The sequence below is a fragment of the Musa acuminata genome, chromosome BXJ1-11 (genome assembly GCF_036884655.1).
Source record: "Musa acuminata AAA Group cultivar baxijiao chromosome BXJ1-11, Cavendish_Baxijiao_AAA, whole genome shotgun sequence".
NCBI classification, from domain to species: Eukaryota; Viridiplantae; Streptophyta; class Magnoliopsida; order Zingiberales; family Musaceae; genus Musa; species Musa acuminata.
Genome location: NC_088337.1, coordinates 18,932,647 through 18,946,009, shown reverse-complemented (window position 1 = coordinate 18,946,009; position 13,363 = coordinate 18,932,647). Strand labels below are relative to the sequence as shown.

The window sequence follows — 13,363 nt, the reverse complement described above, 5'->3', positions numbered from 1 at the left end:
GATGTCAAGTAGCATATTATGGTTAATTTGAATACATCATTTTTAGTGAATACCAAGAAGAATCATAGTATGAAAAAATCTTGATTAATAGAAAATTTTTATATATCGAATATTGAGAAATCACGATGATGATTCAAAACAATATATCACGATTTATATTCAAGAGAAAAATTATCATTTATTTTCAACTCTTTCAATTTGTCAAATCAACATTTCTTAGATATGCATGATACTAAAACATGGTTTCAAATGTTTAACATATAACATGTATAATTTCAAATCATTTTCAAGATCATTGAAGATAGTAAATATTTTGATTCTCATAAAAGATAGCTCAAGTAGAGAAATCAAAAAGAAAGTTCATGATTTTGTTGAAAATTTTTCATTCAAATTTAAAAAAAAATGGAGAGATTCAAAATGACTTAAACACCTTTATCAATCTCTTAGTAAAAAGTCGATAAGATAAAGAAAAAATTTTAAGGAGAAAGCTTTCCTCTTTTTAGTATTTTAATTCATATGATTGATTTCATATAGGTATGTTCTTTGTCTTTTTATGCCAAACAAAAATATGTTTATGATTGAAAAATAAATTTCATCATAAAAACCATCCATCTTGCTTATAATCGAAAAAGCCACTTTTATTACTGTGAAAGTTGATAATCCATAAATCTCAAGAATCATCATGCATAGAATAAAATCATCAATCATTGTATCAAAACATCATTATGCATCATATTATCAAGCATGATTTCATATTTTCAATAAAAATTATTTTATTTATTTTCATAAAATATGTATTTTTCATGATTATTTTCAAAATTACTAGAATGATAACAATGATCCTAATTTTTGCATTTTCATTTTTAAATATATAATTTTAAAAATTAATTTTTTATATTAAATAAAAAAAGAAAATGCATCATGAAAAGCATCATGTAATTTTGAAATAAATTAAGGGGATTTCGATTACCTCATCATTGAAAGCAGTTAAGGCGTAGTTTGCCACCTCGCCTTTGTTGATTTTCTCCTCGTCTTCGGATGAGCTCGATTCATCCCAATTTGTATTCTTCTTCTTGCGTTCAAAGCAAGTAGTTGCGTTTTTTTCTTTCTTTAATTTTTGTTTCATTAACTTTTTAAATTTATTTATGAGGAGTTCAAGTTCACTATCACTTGAGCTTATGCTTGAGTGGTCTTCAATTGTTCTATGTCCCAAATCCTTCCTATTCTTTGGAAGGTGGTTCTCATATTCGTCAAGTGACATATTTGTTATTTCATAAGTCATCATAGACCCTATTAGTTCTTCAAGTGGAAAAATATTTAAATCTTTTGTTTCTTGTATTGCCATTACTTTCAAATTCCAATTTTTAGAAAGAGATCTTAAAATCTTATTAACGAGTTCAAAATTCGAAAAGCTTTTACCAAGTCCTTTTAAACCATTGACGACATTCGTAAAACGGGTGTACATATCTCCAATGGTTTCGCTTAGTTTCATATAAAACAATTCAAAATCATGCATTAAAAAAATAAGTTTAGAATCCTTAACACTACTTGTGCCTTCGTATGTGATTTCAAGAGTGTGTCATATGTCGAAAGTCGTTTCGCATATAGAAACCCAATTAAACTCGTTTTTGTCTAAGGCGCAAAATAAGGCATTCATAGCCTTTGCATTTAGAGAAAATGTCTTTTTCTCCAAATCATTCAAATGGTTCATTGGAAGAGAAGACATTCGAAAATTATTTTTAATAATATTCCATAAATTTAAATCCAACGAAAACAAGAAAACTCTCATTCGAGTTTTTCAATAAGTATAGTCCGTCCCATTGAAAAAGGGAGGACGAATGAGAGAGTGACCCTCTTGAAAGCCGAAAAGAGCCATTTCTATTTGGGTATTAAACCAAATATGAAAAACGATGCTCTGATACCAATTGTTAGGATCAAGAGTCGGGGTCGGCACTTGGGGGGGGGGGGGGGGGGTGAATTAGTGCAGCAGTAAAAATTACGTCTTCAAAACTTTATTTCGATTAAAATCATTTTCGATGTAAAACCATTTCGTAAAAGTAATACATTAAAAGCATATGTAAACGTATTGAAGGTAGTAAGCTATTAAAGAGGTTTGCAGTATGTAAATGGCAAGAAGTAAATGCAAACCAGAGTTTTAGAGTGGTTCGGTCAATGTGACCTACATCCACTTTTGGCTTCCTCCTCCGACGAGGTCACCGGCATCCACTAGAGGCCTTCCTTCAATATGTTGAATCTCGGATTTTGATGATGAAACTAATTGTGTTTAAATGTTTGACTACATTTTGAGTGATACAGGTCTACTCGATCAGGATTAGACAATTAACGCAGGAGGAATTGACGTTGCGTCGGAGGAGATCACGTCAGGATATTGGATGGCAGAAGGCTTCGGGCGTCGGGCATCGGGCCAAGGAGAGCGAAATTGCACCAAGGATATCGGGGTTGCGGAGGTCAACCGCCGATTGGGCAACAAGCCGCAAGAGAGGACGATGCACTGAAGAATCGGATGAAGCGCCAACCAATGACGTGCCGGGCAACAGAATGTCAATTTGCGTTATAATAATTGTCTAGATCGGAGTAGAGTGTTTGCTTGTGTGTGCAGAATTAACTACGATAACGACAAAAACATAAAGCAAAACAAAGTGCCGGAGTCAAGCGCGAAGGATTCGTTGGGAGTTCGAGAGTTCGACGGAAGTCCGAAGGTTCGTCGGGAATGCTGCCAGAACTAACCGAGAATGAGTAGGGAGCTTGCCGAAGGGTTTTTCGGAAGCTCGCCGGAAGGTTCGTTAGAAGTTCGCGGAGCTCGCCAAGAAAGATCGGAGCTTGCCGAAGAAGCTCATCGGAACTCGCCAAGATCAAATCGTGAAGTCTAGGAGCTTGCCGGGAGTCCGCAGAATGGTTTCCGAGAGTTTATCGGAAGACCGCCGGAAGTTCGCCAGAAGCTCGCCGGAAGAAGTCTTGACTTACGGACTTTGTAATAGCTTAGAAAATGTCTTTAAATTCGTAGTTAGCATATTAATTAGGGTTAGGATTAGGTGTTAATCCTATAACCCAAGTAGGGGCCAATTGGACCCGAGTTCGGACTGGTTTGGGCCAAGTTTGGAGCCCAACCAGTGAGCTGATTTAGCCTAGGCGGTGGCACCGCCCAGCACCCAAGAGCTGGGCGGTGACACCTCCTGGCTGGGCGGTGGCACCGCTTGGCTGGGCGGTGGCACCTCCAACAGCGGGAACCCAAAGAGAATTCAAATTTTGAAGCCCAAATTTGAATCCTCTTGAGGCCTATAAATACCCCTCAAATCTCAGCTGAGAGAACAACTTTTTGAGCAGCAAGTGTTTGAGAGAAAGGCATTAGAAAAGTCCTAGCTAATCTTGTTTTCATTTTGCTAGTGTTCACCTCCTTCATTCTTGTTAAAAATTTGTAAGAGAGTGAACCGCTTGTAAAGAGTTGTAAGAGGGGTATTTTTACCCTTCCCTTTCAAGAGATTTGCTAGTGGAAGGTGGGAGCCTCATCGAAGAGGGGCCTCGCAAGTGGATGTAGGTCATTTGACCGAACCACTCTAAATCGGCGTAATCTCTGGTTTGCATTTCATTATTGTCATTTACATTACTGCAAATCTTCTTACTGCTTTAGTTCCTTATTACCCTTGCTGCGCAACTTTAAGAATACGCTTTCAAGTTAAACTTTTCAAGTTCCGTTCTTATCGTACGAAAAATTTGTCGAAATCAACGTTTTAATTCGCTGCACTAATTCACCCCCCCCCCTCTTAGTGCCGCTCCGATCCTAACAATTGGTATCAGAGCCACGTTTTTCTACCTTGGTTTAACACCCAAATAGAAATGGCTCTTTACGGCTTTCAAAAGGGTCACTCTCTCATTTGTCCTCCCTTTTTCAATGGGACGGACTACACTTATTGGAAAACTCGAATGAGAGTTTTCTTACTTTCTTTGGATTTGAATTTATGGCACATAGTCGAAAATGGATTTGAAATTTCTTCTCTTCCAATGAACCATTGGAATGATTTGGAGAAGAAGATGTTTTCTCTAGATGGAAAGGCTATGAATGCCTTATATTGTGCACTTGACAAAAATGAATTTAATCGCATTTCGATGTGTGACTCGGCTTTTGATATTTGGAGAACTCTAGTGGTCACTCATGAAGGCACTAGCCGAGTGAAAGAGTCCAAAATCAATATTCTTATGCATTCTTACGAACTTTTCCGGATAAAACCAAGTGAGTCCATCGGAGACATGTACACCCGGTTCACGGATGTCATCAATGGACTCAAAGCTCTTGGTAAAAGTTTTTCTAATTTTGAACTAGTCACTAAAATCTTAAGATCCCTTCCAAAAAGTTGGGATCCAAAAGTTACGGCCATTCAAGAGGCCAAGGACCTTAAAACATTCCCTCTCGAAGAACTTATTGGGTCTCTAATGACCTACGAAATGAACAATGTGACAAAAAAGAAACTCGAGAACAACCTTCCAAATGATAGGAAGGATTTGGGACATAGAACACATGAAGACCACTCGAGCATAAGCTCAAGTGATGGTGAACTTAAACTACAAATGAAACAAAAATTGAAAAGCAAAAAGAATGGAACTACTTGCTTTGAACGCAAGAAGAACAAAAGTTGGGATGAATTGAGCTCTTCCGAAGACGAGGAGAAAATCAAGAAAGGCGAGGTGGCAAACTATGCCTCACCCTCTAACAACAATGAGGTAATCAAAATCCCACTAATTTATTTCGAAATTACATAATACTTTCTTGAGTTATTTTTAATTTAGTTTAGGATTAATTTTCTTGAAAATTGCATGTGTTATGTTAATGCAGTAAAATGTTAAATATAAATCTAATGCTTATACACCTAGTAAGATTAATCTTATATATGTGCTTGAGAAGCAAGAATTTGTATTTTGACGATTTCCATATTGATTTTCAATGACGATGCATGACTTTTGAATGGAAGGCTTGATGATTTTTTATGAACCTTATCTTTGGTTTTCAAACATGATGTATAGTTTTGACATAAGAACAAAAATTTGAAGCATGCTAATATAAAGTCAATCATATAAAGTAAAACTAAAGAAATTTTAAATATCTATAAGAATCATTCAAAATTATGTTCAATAAAACCTTACTTGATGTTGTAATGAAACCATTGAAAGTTTTGATGCTATGATTTGATGATTTTATGCATGAGATTGTAAAGTTATACATGATGATTTTTATGATTTATTGGTCTTGATGGTTTTTATGATAAAATTCATTTTTCGATCCTAAATGTTGATGCACATTTTTATCTAGCATAAATGACATGAATTTAAATAACTAAAAAGAGAAAAGCATTGTTCTTGAAAATTATTTTTCTCTATCTTGTTGATTTATATGAATCCCTTGAAAATGATTTTGGTTTGATGATTTGAATTAGAAATGAGTTATATCAAAATCATGATATTGATTTGACAAAATTGAATGAGTTGAAAACAAATGATGATTTTTCTCTTGAATACAACTTGTAATATTTTTACATATATATTTTCATCTTGATTTCTCGATATTCGATACATGAAATTTTTCCATGAATCAAAATTCTTTCATGATGTGATTCTTCTTGGTATTCACTAAAAATGATACATTCAAATTAACCTACTCTACTTGACATCTTGATAATTTATGACTTGAATATCATGTACAATATGCTCATAATGATGATTGAGTTATGTATGAAAAATGGAAGATATAGTTTTGAAATTTTGCATGTTCGAATTTGAAAATATTTGATATGCATGAAAATATTAAACATTTTGAAACCATGTTTTAGTGTTATGCTTAATGATCATGCTTAATAAATTTCGAAATTATGGATGATGAATCTTTTACGATTTATGGATCATTGATTTTTACCATAATGAAAGTACCTTATTGATTTTTGTTGTAATAAATCTTACTCTTTCGGTTTTAAACATGATAAATGTTTTTATTTGGTATAAATGAAACAAAATCATATGTTTTGAAATATTCGAAAAGAGGATAACATTCTTGAAAATTATTTTGCTCAATCTTATTGATTTTGATGAATCCATTTGTATCATCTTTGTGAATCTCTTGGATTTTGATAATGATTTTGATGATTTAAATTTGAATAATTTTTTATTGAAATCATGATCTTGATCTCTTGAAATTCATAACATGAAATCCTTTATGAATCAACATTTTCTTTTCTATTTAAAAGGAGATTTGTCGAAATGTTTCATAATCTTTTAGTATTCATAATCTTGACAATTATGTATTGAAACTTTATGTAAACCAAGAATGTTCATCATGATTCTCTCTTTGAATATTTAAAGAGGAGAATTTTCTAGATGGTTCATGATTTTGATGATTGAATATTTGATATGCATGAATTGAGATCTTGCTCTCCTACCACTCTTTTTGCTATTCACCAAAAGGAAGACTAATTCTAATAAACCATGATATGCTATATGAATTTTATTGTATTCATGAAGTAAGATCTCATCACTAATTTTTGTTTATATTCCTTCATGTGATGATATGAATGTATGAAACACTTATGATATGATTTGTTATACAATTTCATGTATTCGTGAAATATTAATCTCATCACCCAATTAATTCCTCTTGATACTCCTAATGTGATGAAGTGAAATTATGGATGAAATACAAATGGGGATAAGTTTTTGGTAGGATATAATTTGACAAATTGATACCATCATGATATGAAACATTTATGATTTGCAATGATATATGCAATACTTGTGCCTTCTAATTATGATGTGATGTATTACATATGATGTAAATCATGATTTAAAATACTATGAGTTGTCGCTAAAATGATGTATTATAAATATTGATTTAATGTTTTGTATCATGAATACTCTAAATGATGAATATTTGGTATCATGATCAAAATGTTGACAAATAGTTAAAAATTTTAGTATCATGTATGATATCCTTATAATGTTGATCGATTTATTCAATATCATGCATGAATGAATATAAGGTTTTTGAAAATGTGCATATTCTAATTTGAAAATATGATGATGCACAATTAAGATTGATACTTACCTTTGTCATAATTGATGTAATGGGTCTTCCCTTCTTTTTGACAATGACAAAGGGGGAGATAGCTTGCTTGCACAAGTCAAGAAGATGCAAAAACTTGATTGCTTGCTTGCCTATCTTAAGTAGCAAAGATTGCTAACTTGCTTATTTCAAGAAGCAAAAGTTGTCTTCTTGAACATCATTATCTTGCCCATTTCAAGAAGCAAGACTTGCAACCTGCACATTGCAATAGGAAGTAAGAATCGATAGCTTACACACTTCAACAAGAAAGCTATCTTGTATTTGCTTTTGAAATTTTTACTAGCTTGTATGTTACAAAACTTGCTCACTTTTTCAAATACTTTGCTAGCTTGCACTTTGTAAAGGAAGCAAAAATAACACTTCTCAAAAGAGAAGAAAAACTTACTGTCTTGAACATCTTTAATATGCTAGCTAGCATGATGTACAATTTGCTATTTTGAATATTACAAAGAAATACTATCATGCACATTGCAAAGAAAAGCAAAGTGCAGTCGTGCACAAGAAGCAAGTGTTGAATTGCCATGATTGAACTTAAGAATCTTGCTATACTTTTTTGCTTATATGTTGTGATGAAAATCTAGCTTTATGTTGCAAAAACTTGCATATCTTTTAAAATAGCTAGAGCTACTTCTCCTTTTTGTTGATGACATAGGGGGAGAAGTATATTGATGACTTCATGCATTGAATTAAATATTTTATATATTTGCATGATAGTTTAAATGTTTTTCATAACATGTGATGAATGTTACTTGGATTTGGGATAATCCAAGTGTTCTATCAATGGCATATTGATAGAGGGAGTTTAGTTAAACTCCGGGGAGTTAAGGTTAACTCCGTTAGTCATCAATTAGTTGTCATCATCAAAAAGGGGGAGATTGTTAAATCTCGGATTTTGATGATGAAACTAATTGATTGTGTTTAAATGTTTGACTACATTTTGAGTGATACAGGTCTACTCGATCAGGATTAGACAATTAACGCAGGAGGAATTGACGTTGCGTCGGAGGAGATCACGTCAGGATATTGGATGGCAGAAGGCTTCGGGCGTCGGGCATCGGGCCAAGGAGAGCGAAATTGCGCCAAGGATATCGGGGTTGCGGAGGTCAACCGCCGATTGGGCAACAAGCCGCAAGAGAGGACGATGCACCGAAGAATCGGATGAAGCGCCAACCAATGACGTGCCGGGCAACAGAATGTCAATTTTCGTTATAATAATTGTCTAGATCGGAGTAGAGTGTTTGCTTGTGTGTGCAGGATTAACTACGATAACGACAAAGACATAAAGCAAAACAAAGTGCCGGAGTCAAGCGCGAAGGATTCGTTGGGAGTTCGAGAGTTCGACGGAAGTCCGAAGGTTCGTCGGGAATGCTGCCAGAACTAACCGAGAATGAGTAGGGAGCTTGCCGAAGGGTTTTTCGGAAGCTCGCCGGAAGGTTTGTTGGAAGTTCGCGGAGCTCGCCGAGAAAGATCGGAGCTTGCCGAAGAAGCTCATCGGAACTCGCCAAGATCAAATCGTGAAGTCTAGGAGCTTGCCGGGAGTCCGCAGAATGGTTTCCGAGAGTTTATCGGAAGACCGCCGGAAGTTCGCCAGAAGCTCGCCGGAAGAAGTCTTGACTTACGGACTTTGTAATAGCTTAGAAAATGTCTTTAAATTCGTAGTTAGCATGTTAATTAGGGTTAGGATTAGGTGTTAATCCTATAACCCAAGTAGGGGCCAATTGGACCCGAGTTCGGACTGGTTTGGGCCAAGTTTGGAGCCCAACCAGTGAGCTGATTTAGCCTAGGCGGTGGCACCGCTTAGGCTAGGCGGTGGCACCGCCCAGCACCCAAGAGCTGGGCGGTGACACCTCCTGGCTGGGCGGTGGCACCGCTTGGCTGGGCGGTGGCACCTCCAGCAGCGGGAACACAAAGAGAATTCAAATTTTGAAGCCCAAATTTGAATCCTCTTGAGGCCTATAAATACCCCTCAAATCTCAACTGAGAGAACAACTTTTTGAGCAGCAAGTGTTTGAGAGAAAGGCATTAGAAAAGTCCTAGCTAATCTTGTTTTCATTTTGCTAGTGTTCACCTCCTTCATTCTTGTTAAAAATTTGTAAGAGAGTGAACCGCTTGTAAAGAGTTGTAAGAGGGGTATTTACCCTTCCCTTTCAAGAGATTTGCTAGTGGAAGGTGGGAGCCTCATCGAAGAGGGGCCTCGCAAGTGGATGTAGGTCATTTGACCGAACCACTCTAAATCGGCGTAATCTCTGGTTTGCATTTCATTATTGTCATTTACATTACTGCAAATCTTCTTACTGCTTTAGTTCCTTATTACCCTTGCTGCGCAACTTTAAGAATACGCTTTCAAGTTAAACTTTTCAAGTTCCGTTCTTATCGTACGAAAAATTTGTCGAAATCAACGTTTTAATCCGCTGCACTAATTCACCCCCCCCTCTTAGTGCCGCTCCGATCCTAACAATTGGTATCAGAGCCACGTTTTTCTACCTTGGTTTAACACCCAAATAGAAATGGCTCTTTACGGCTTTCAAGAGGGTCACTCTCTCATTTGTCCTCCCTTTTTCAATGGGACGGACTACACTTATTGGAAAACTCGAATGAGAGTTTTCTTACTTTCTTTGGATTTGAATTTATGGCACATAGTCGAAAATGGATTTGAAATTTCTTCTCTTCCAATAAACCATTGGAATGATTTGGAGAAGAAGATGTTTTCTCTAAATGCAAAGGCTATGAATGCCTTATATTGTGCACTTGACAAAAATGAATTTAATCGCATTTCGATGTGTGACTCGGCATTTCGATGTGTGACTCGGCTTTTGATATTTAATCGCATTTATAGGCTTCAAGTTGATTCAAACTTGGAGCCTAAAACTTTCCCATCTTAGGTTCCCCAGGCATGGGCGGTACCACCGCCTAGTGTCAATCGACACTAACACTATCTTGGGCGGTACCACCACCCAGGTCTGGCGGTACCATTGCCTGGGGGGCAGTGCTGGGCGGTACCACTGCCCAGATTGGTGGTACCACCGCTTGACATAGTCTCGAAGAGTGTGCCACGATGGTGAGACTTTTTAGGGCATTGTTTAGGCCTCTTATTGGGCCTAGCTAGCCCCTAATAAGGTTGGCCCAAATCCTAGCCCAATTACATGCTAACTATGAAATTCTAAGATATTTGCTAAGCTAAACAAGTCCCTATGTCTATTCTTCCGTCGAGCTTCCAACGATCTTCCGACGAACTTCCGATAATCTCTCGACAATGTTCCGGCGGACTCCCGACAAGCTCCTAGATTTTACGACGATCTTCTTGGCGAGTTCCGATGAGCTTCTTTGGCAAGCTCCGAGACTTCTCGGCTGGTTCCGACAGAACTTCCGATGAACATTCGGACTTCCAACGAACTCTCGAACTCCCAACGTAATCGTGTCCTTGACTCCGAGACTTCATTTTGCTTCATGTCTTGCTATCATAGTTAATCCTGCACATGTAAAAATACACTTCAACCTAGACAATTAATACTAAGCATTAATCAAGTTGTTCGGCATGTCATTGGTCCCTCGACGCTTCGTCTGATTCTTCGGCGCATCGTCCTCTCTTACGGCCTATTGCCCAATCGGCTAGTTGACTCTGCAACTCTGATATCCTTGGTGCAATATCCGCTCTTCTTGGCCCAATGCCCGAATCGACAGCCCGAAGCCTTCTATCGATACATCGACCGATCCACCGGCTTGACATCTAATCTTCTAACATGTTCCTCCGGCCCAACATGATTCTTCCTGCTTTAATTGTCTCATCCTGATTGAAGCATCCCGTGTCACTCAAAATGCAGATTAAAATATAAATACTTATCAATTAGTTTTATCATCAAAATATGAGATTCAACATTAGTCATATGCGTTACACATGACTACCAATATTGGGTTGGGCTGGGTTAGACTACGGGCTAGGGCTTGACCTACGGGTTGGACCTGGCCTATGGGCTAGGCCTGATCCGCTGATTGGGTCTAGCTAGTGGGTTGTGGCCTAACCTATGGGTTGGGCCTAACCTGCGGAGTATTTTAACCCAATTTCTATCTAATTTTATAAATATCAAATTATGACAACATATATTCACTAACAATAATACATTAAAAACATAACATATTAAAAGATAAGATTGAAAGATAAACTTCAATACAATAAAATAACATTCTTAATTCAACAAGAATTAGAAATCATACTTTCAATATATGAATAATTTCAATATGATCTAATCAAATAATAAAATTCTAAATCTAGAAAGGGATCAAAAGTTTTCGGATAGCATATTCTAATCTAACAATAAAAATTTTAACATTTAAAGGATTAGGAAATATTTTTGGACTACTCATAGTATATTTTAATCCATATAAGATTAAAAAATAAATTACAATACGAGGAAAAAATATTCTTAATCCAAATATGAAAATCAGATGTCATATATTCAATATATGTATAATTTTAGCATGTTAAATAAAAACCATTAAAGTGGATAGAAGAATATCATAAAAACTCCAGATAATATATTTTAATCTAACAATAAATATTTTGGCATTAAAAGGATTGATAAATATTTTTAAACTATAAAAATTTTAATATTTAAGGAATCAAAATAAAATTTTTTATTTTTAAGAAATCCTAACCTCTCCCCTTAAATAGGAGGAGGTGAGCTCTATATTTAAGGAAATATTTTTTAAATTTTATATTTATTTAATAGTAATTTTTATTTAATATATTAACAAATATGATATCACTCTATTTTAAATGCTTAATAGTTATTTTCTAAGTCACAATGGCAAAAAAAATTAAAGAAATATTTTTTAAATTACAATGACAAACAAGGAAATAAAAATTGATTTCGTAAATCAAATATTTAATTGGATTACAATATATATATATATATATATATATATATATATATATATATATATATATATATATATATATATATATATATATATATATATTGTGACTCTCCATCTATAGCATAAGCAAGGTTGTTTCGATGACTCAAATCTAAGATATTAAATAAACTATCTTAAACAAAATAAACTTGTGGACGATACAAATATGATTATGATTGGATCATTGGTTACCTAAGGTTACAAAAGAGTAATGTATCGCTACGAAAAGACTCATCCTTGAAACTAAAAGTGAATTGTATTTAACAAATTGTCTATAGCATTTCAAAGAAGTTCAAACATGAAACTCGATGCAAAAAAATACCAACAAAGAATTGAAGGAGGGTTTGAGTTATACATAACTCCATATCATAAGTAAGATTATATTCATGGCTCAAATCGATGATATTAGAGAAAGAATCTTAAAGAGCAATGATATCTTCACGAAAAGAGCGCTCGCCCTCACATAAAAAAATGAGAATAATAACGAGTGAGTTCAAAGGATCAGAGTCCATGAAGAGCACCACAAAGAAGGAGCAGTTAAAGGATGAAGATTAAGATCTACGAAGACATCCTACTCTTTGGAGACCTACTCATTCTTATGATCGGTTCCAAACCTTTGGGAACAGCAACCCGTTTCCTTTGGGAGAACTGATGACGAGAACCTCCATCGACCCATGGAGATCGTCGCCGCCGCCGCCCGTGTTGAACTTGTACGGCGTGAGAGACGAACCCATTTCTCCATCAGACAAACCCCACTCACTCCACCTGCTCGATGCGTTTCGACGACGTACAGCACGCGTACCCGACGACGAGGCGGCTGCCGGTCTTGCTGTAGCGCTGCAACTGCCTGCCCTGACGAGACACCAACGACGCCATCTTGTTCCCGTCGTCACCGCCTTCCTCCACCGAACCAAACTGCTGTTCTCCTCCTTTCCTTTCTTCTGTCTATCGAAGAAGAACACGAGGGAGGGGGAACCAGGGGGGATTGGGATTCGGAAGCAAGTACAGCGAAGAAATGGCTATAAATAGAAGCCGGAGGCGGACAAGGGAACGGTCGCCGCAGCGCGTGCCTCTTAGTTTGAACTCACGCGAAGGCGTCGCTTGCGGACGCTACCCGTCGCGCGTGCCTGTCGACGTGATACGACGACTCGGGAATGCAATCGTAATGTGTTACGATTGGCGATGACGATGAGTTGACGCGGCCGATAAACCGAGTCGATCGAGTCAGAGAGGCTAAGCAAAATCGGAGAGTGGGCTGCCCATGGTTTCGCGATGAAGGGTGAGGTGAGGTGAGTGTGCCCTGACTCGGCCTCTGACGCGGAAAAA

At 36.5% G+C, this 13,363-nt stretch overlaps 1 protein-coding gene across 1 annotated transcript in view; it reads right to left on the bottom strand.

Annotated features, from left to right (window-relative positions):
- LOC135597235 (nudix hydrolase 17, mitochondrial-like) overlaps positions 1-13,010 on the bottom strand; it is an 85,174-nt gene extending 72,164 nt beyond the window's left edge. The window contains exon 1 of the mRNA XM_065089930.1: positions 12,652-13,010. Within this exon, the coding sequence (XP_064946002.1) occupies positions 12,652-12,771 (120 nt within the window). The 5' untranslated portion in view covers positions 12,772-13,010. The remainder of the gene's footprint in view (positions 1-12,651) is intronic.
- Positions 13,011-13,363: the final 353 nt, after the last annotated feature.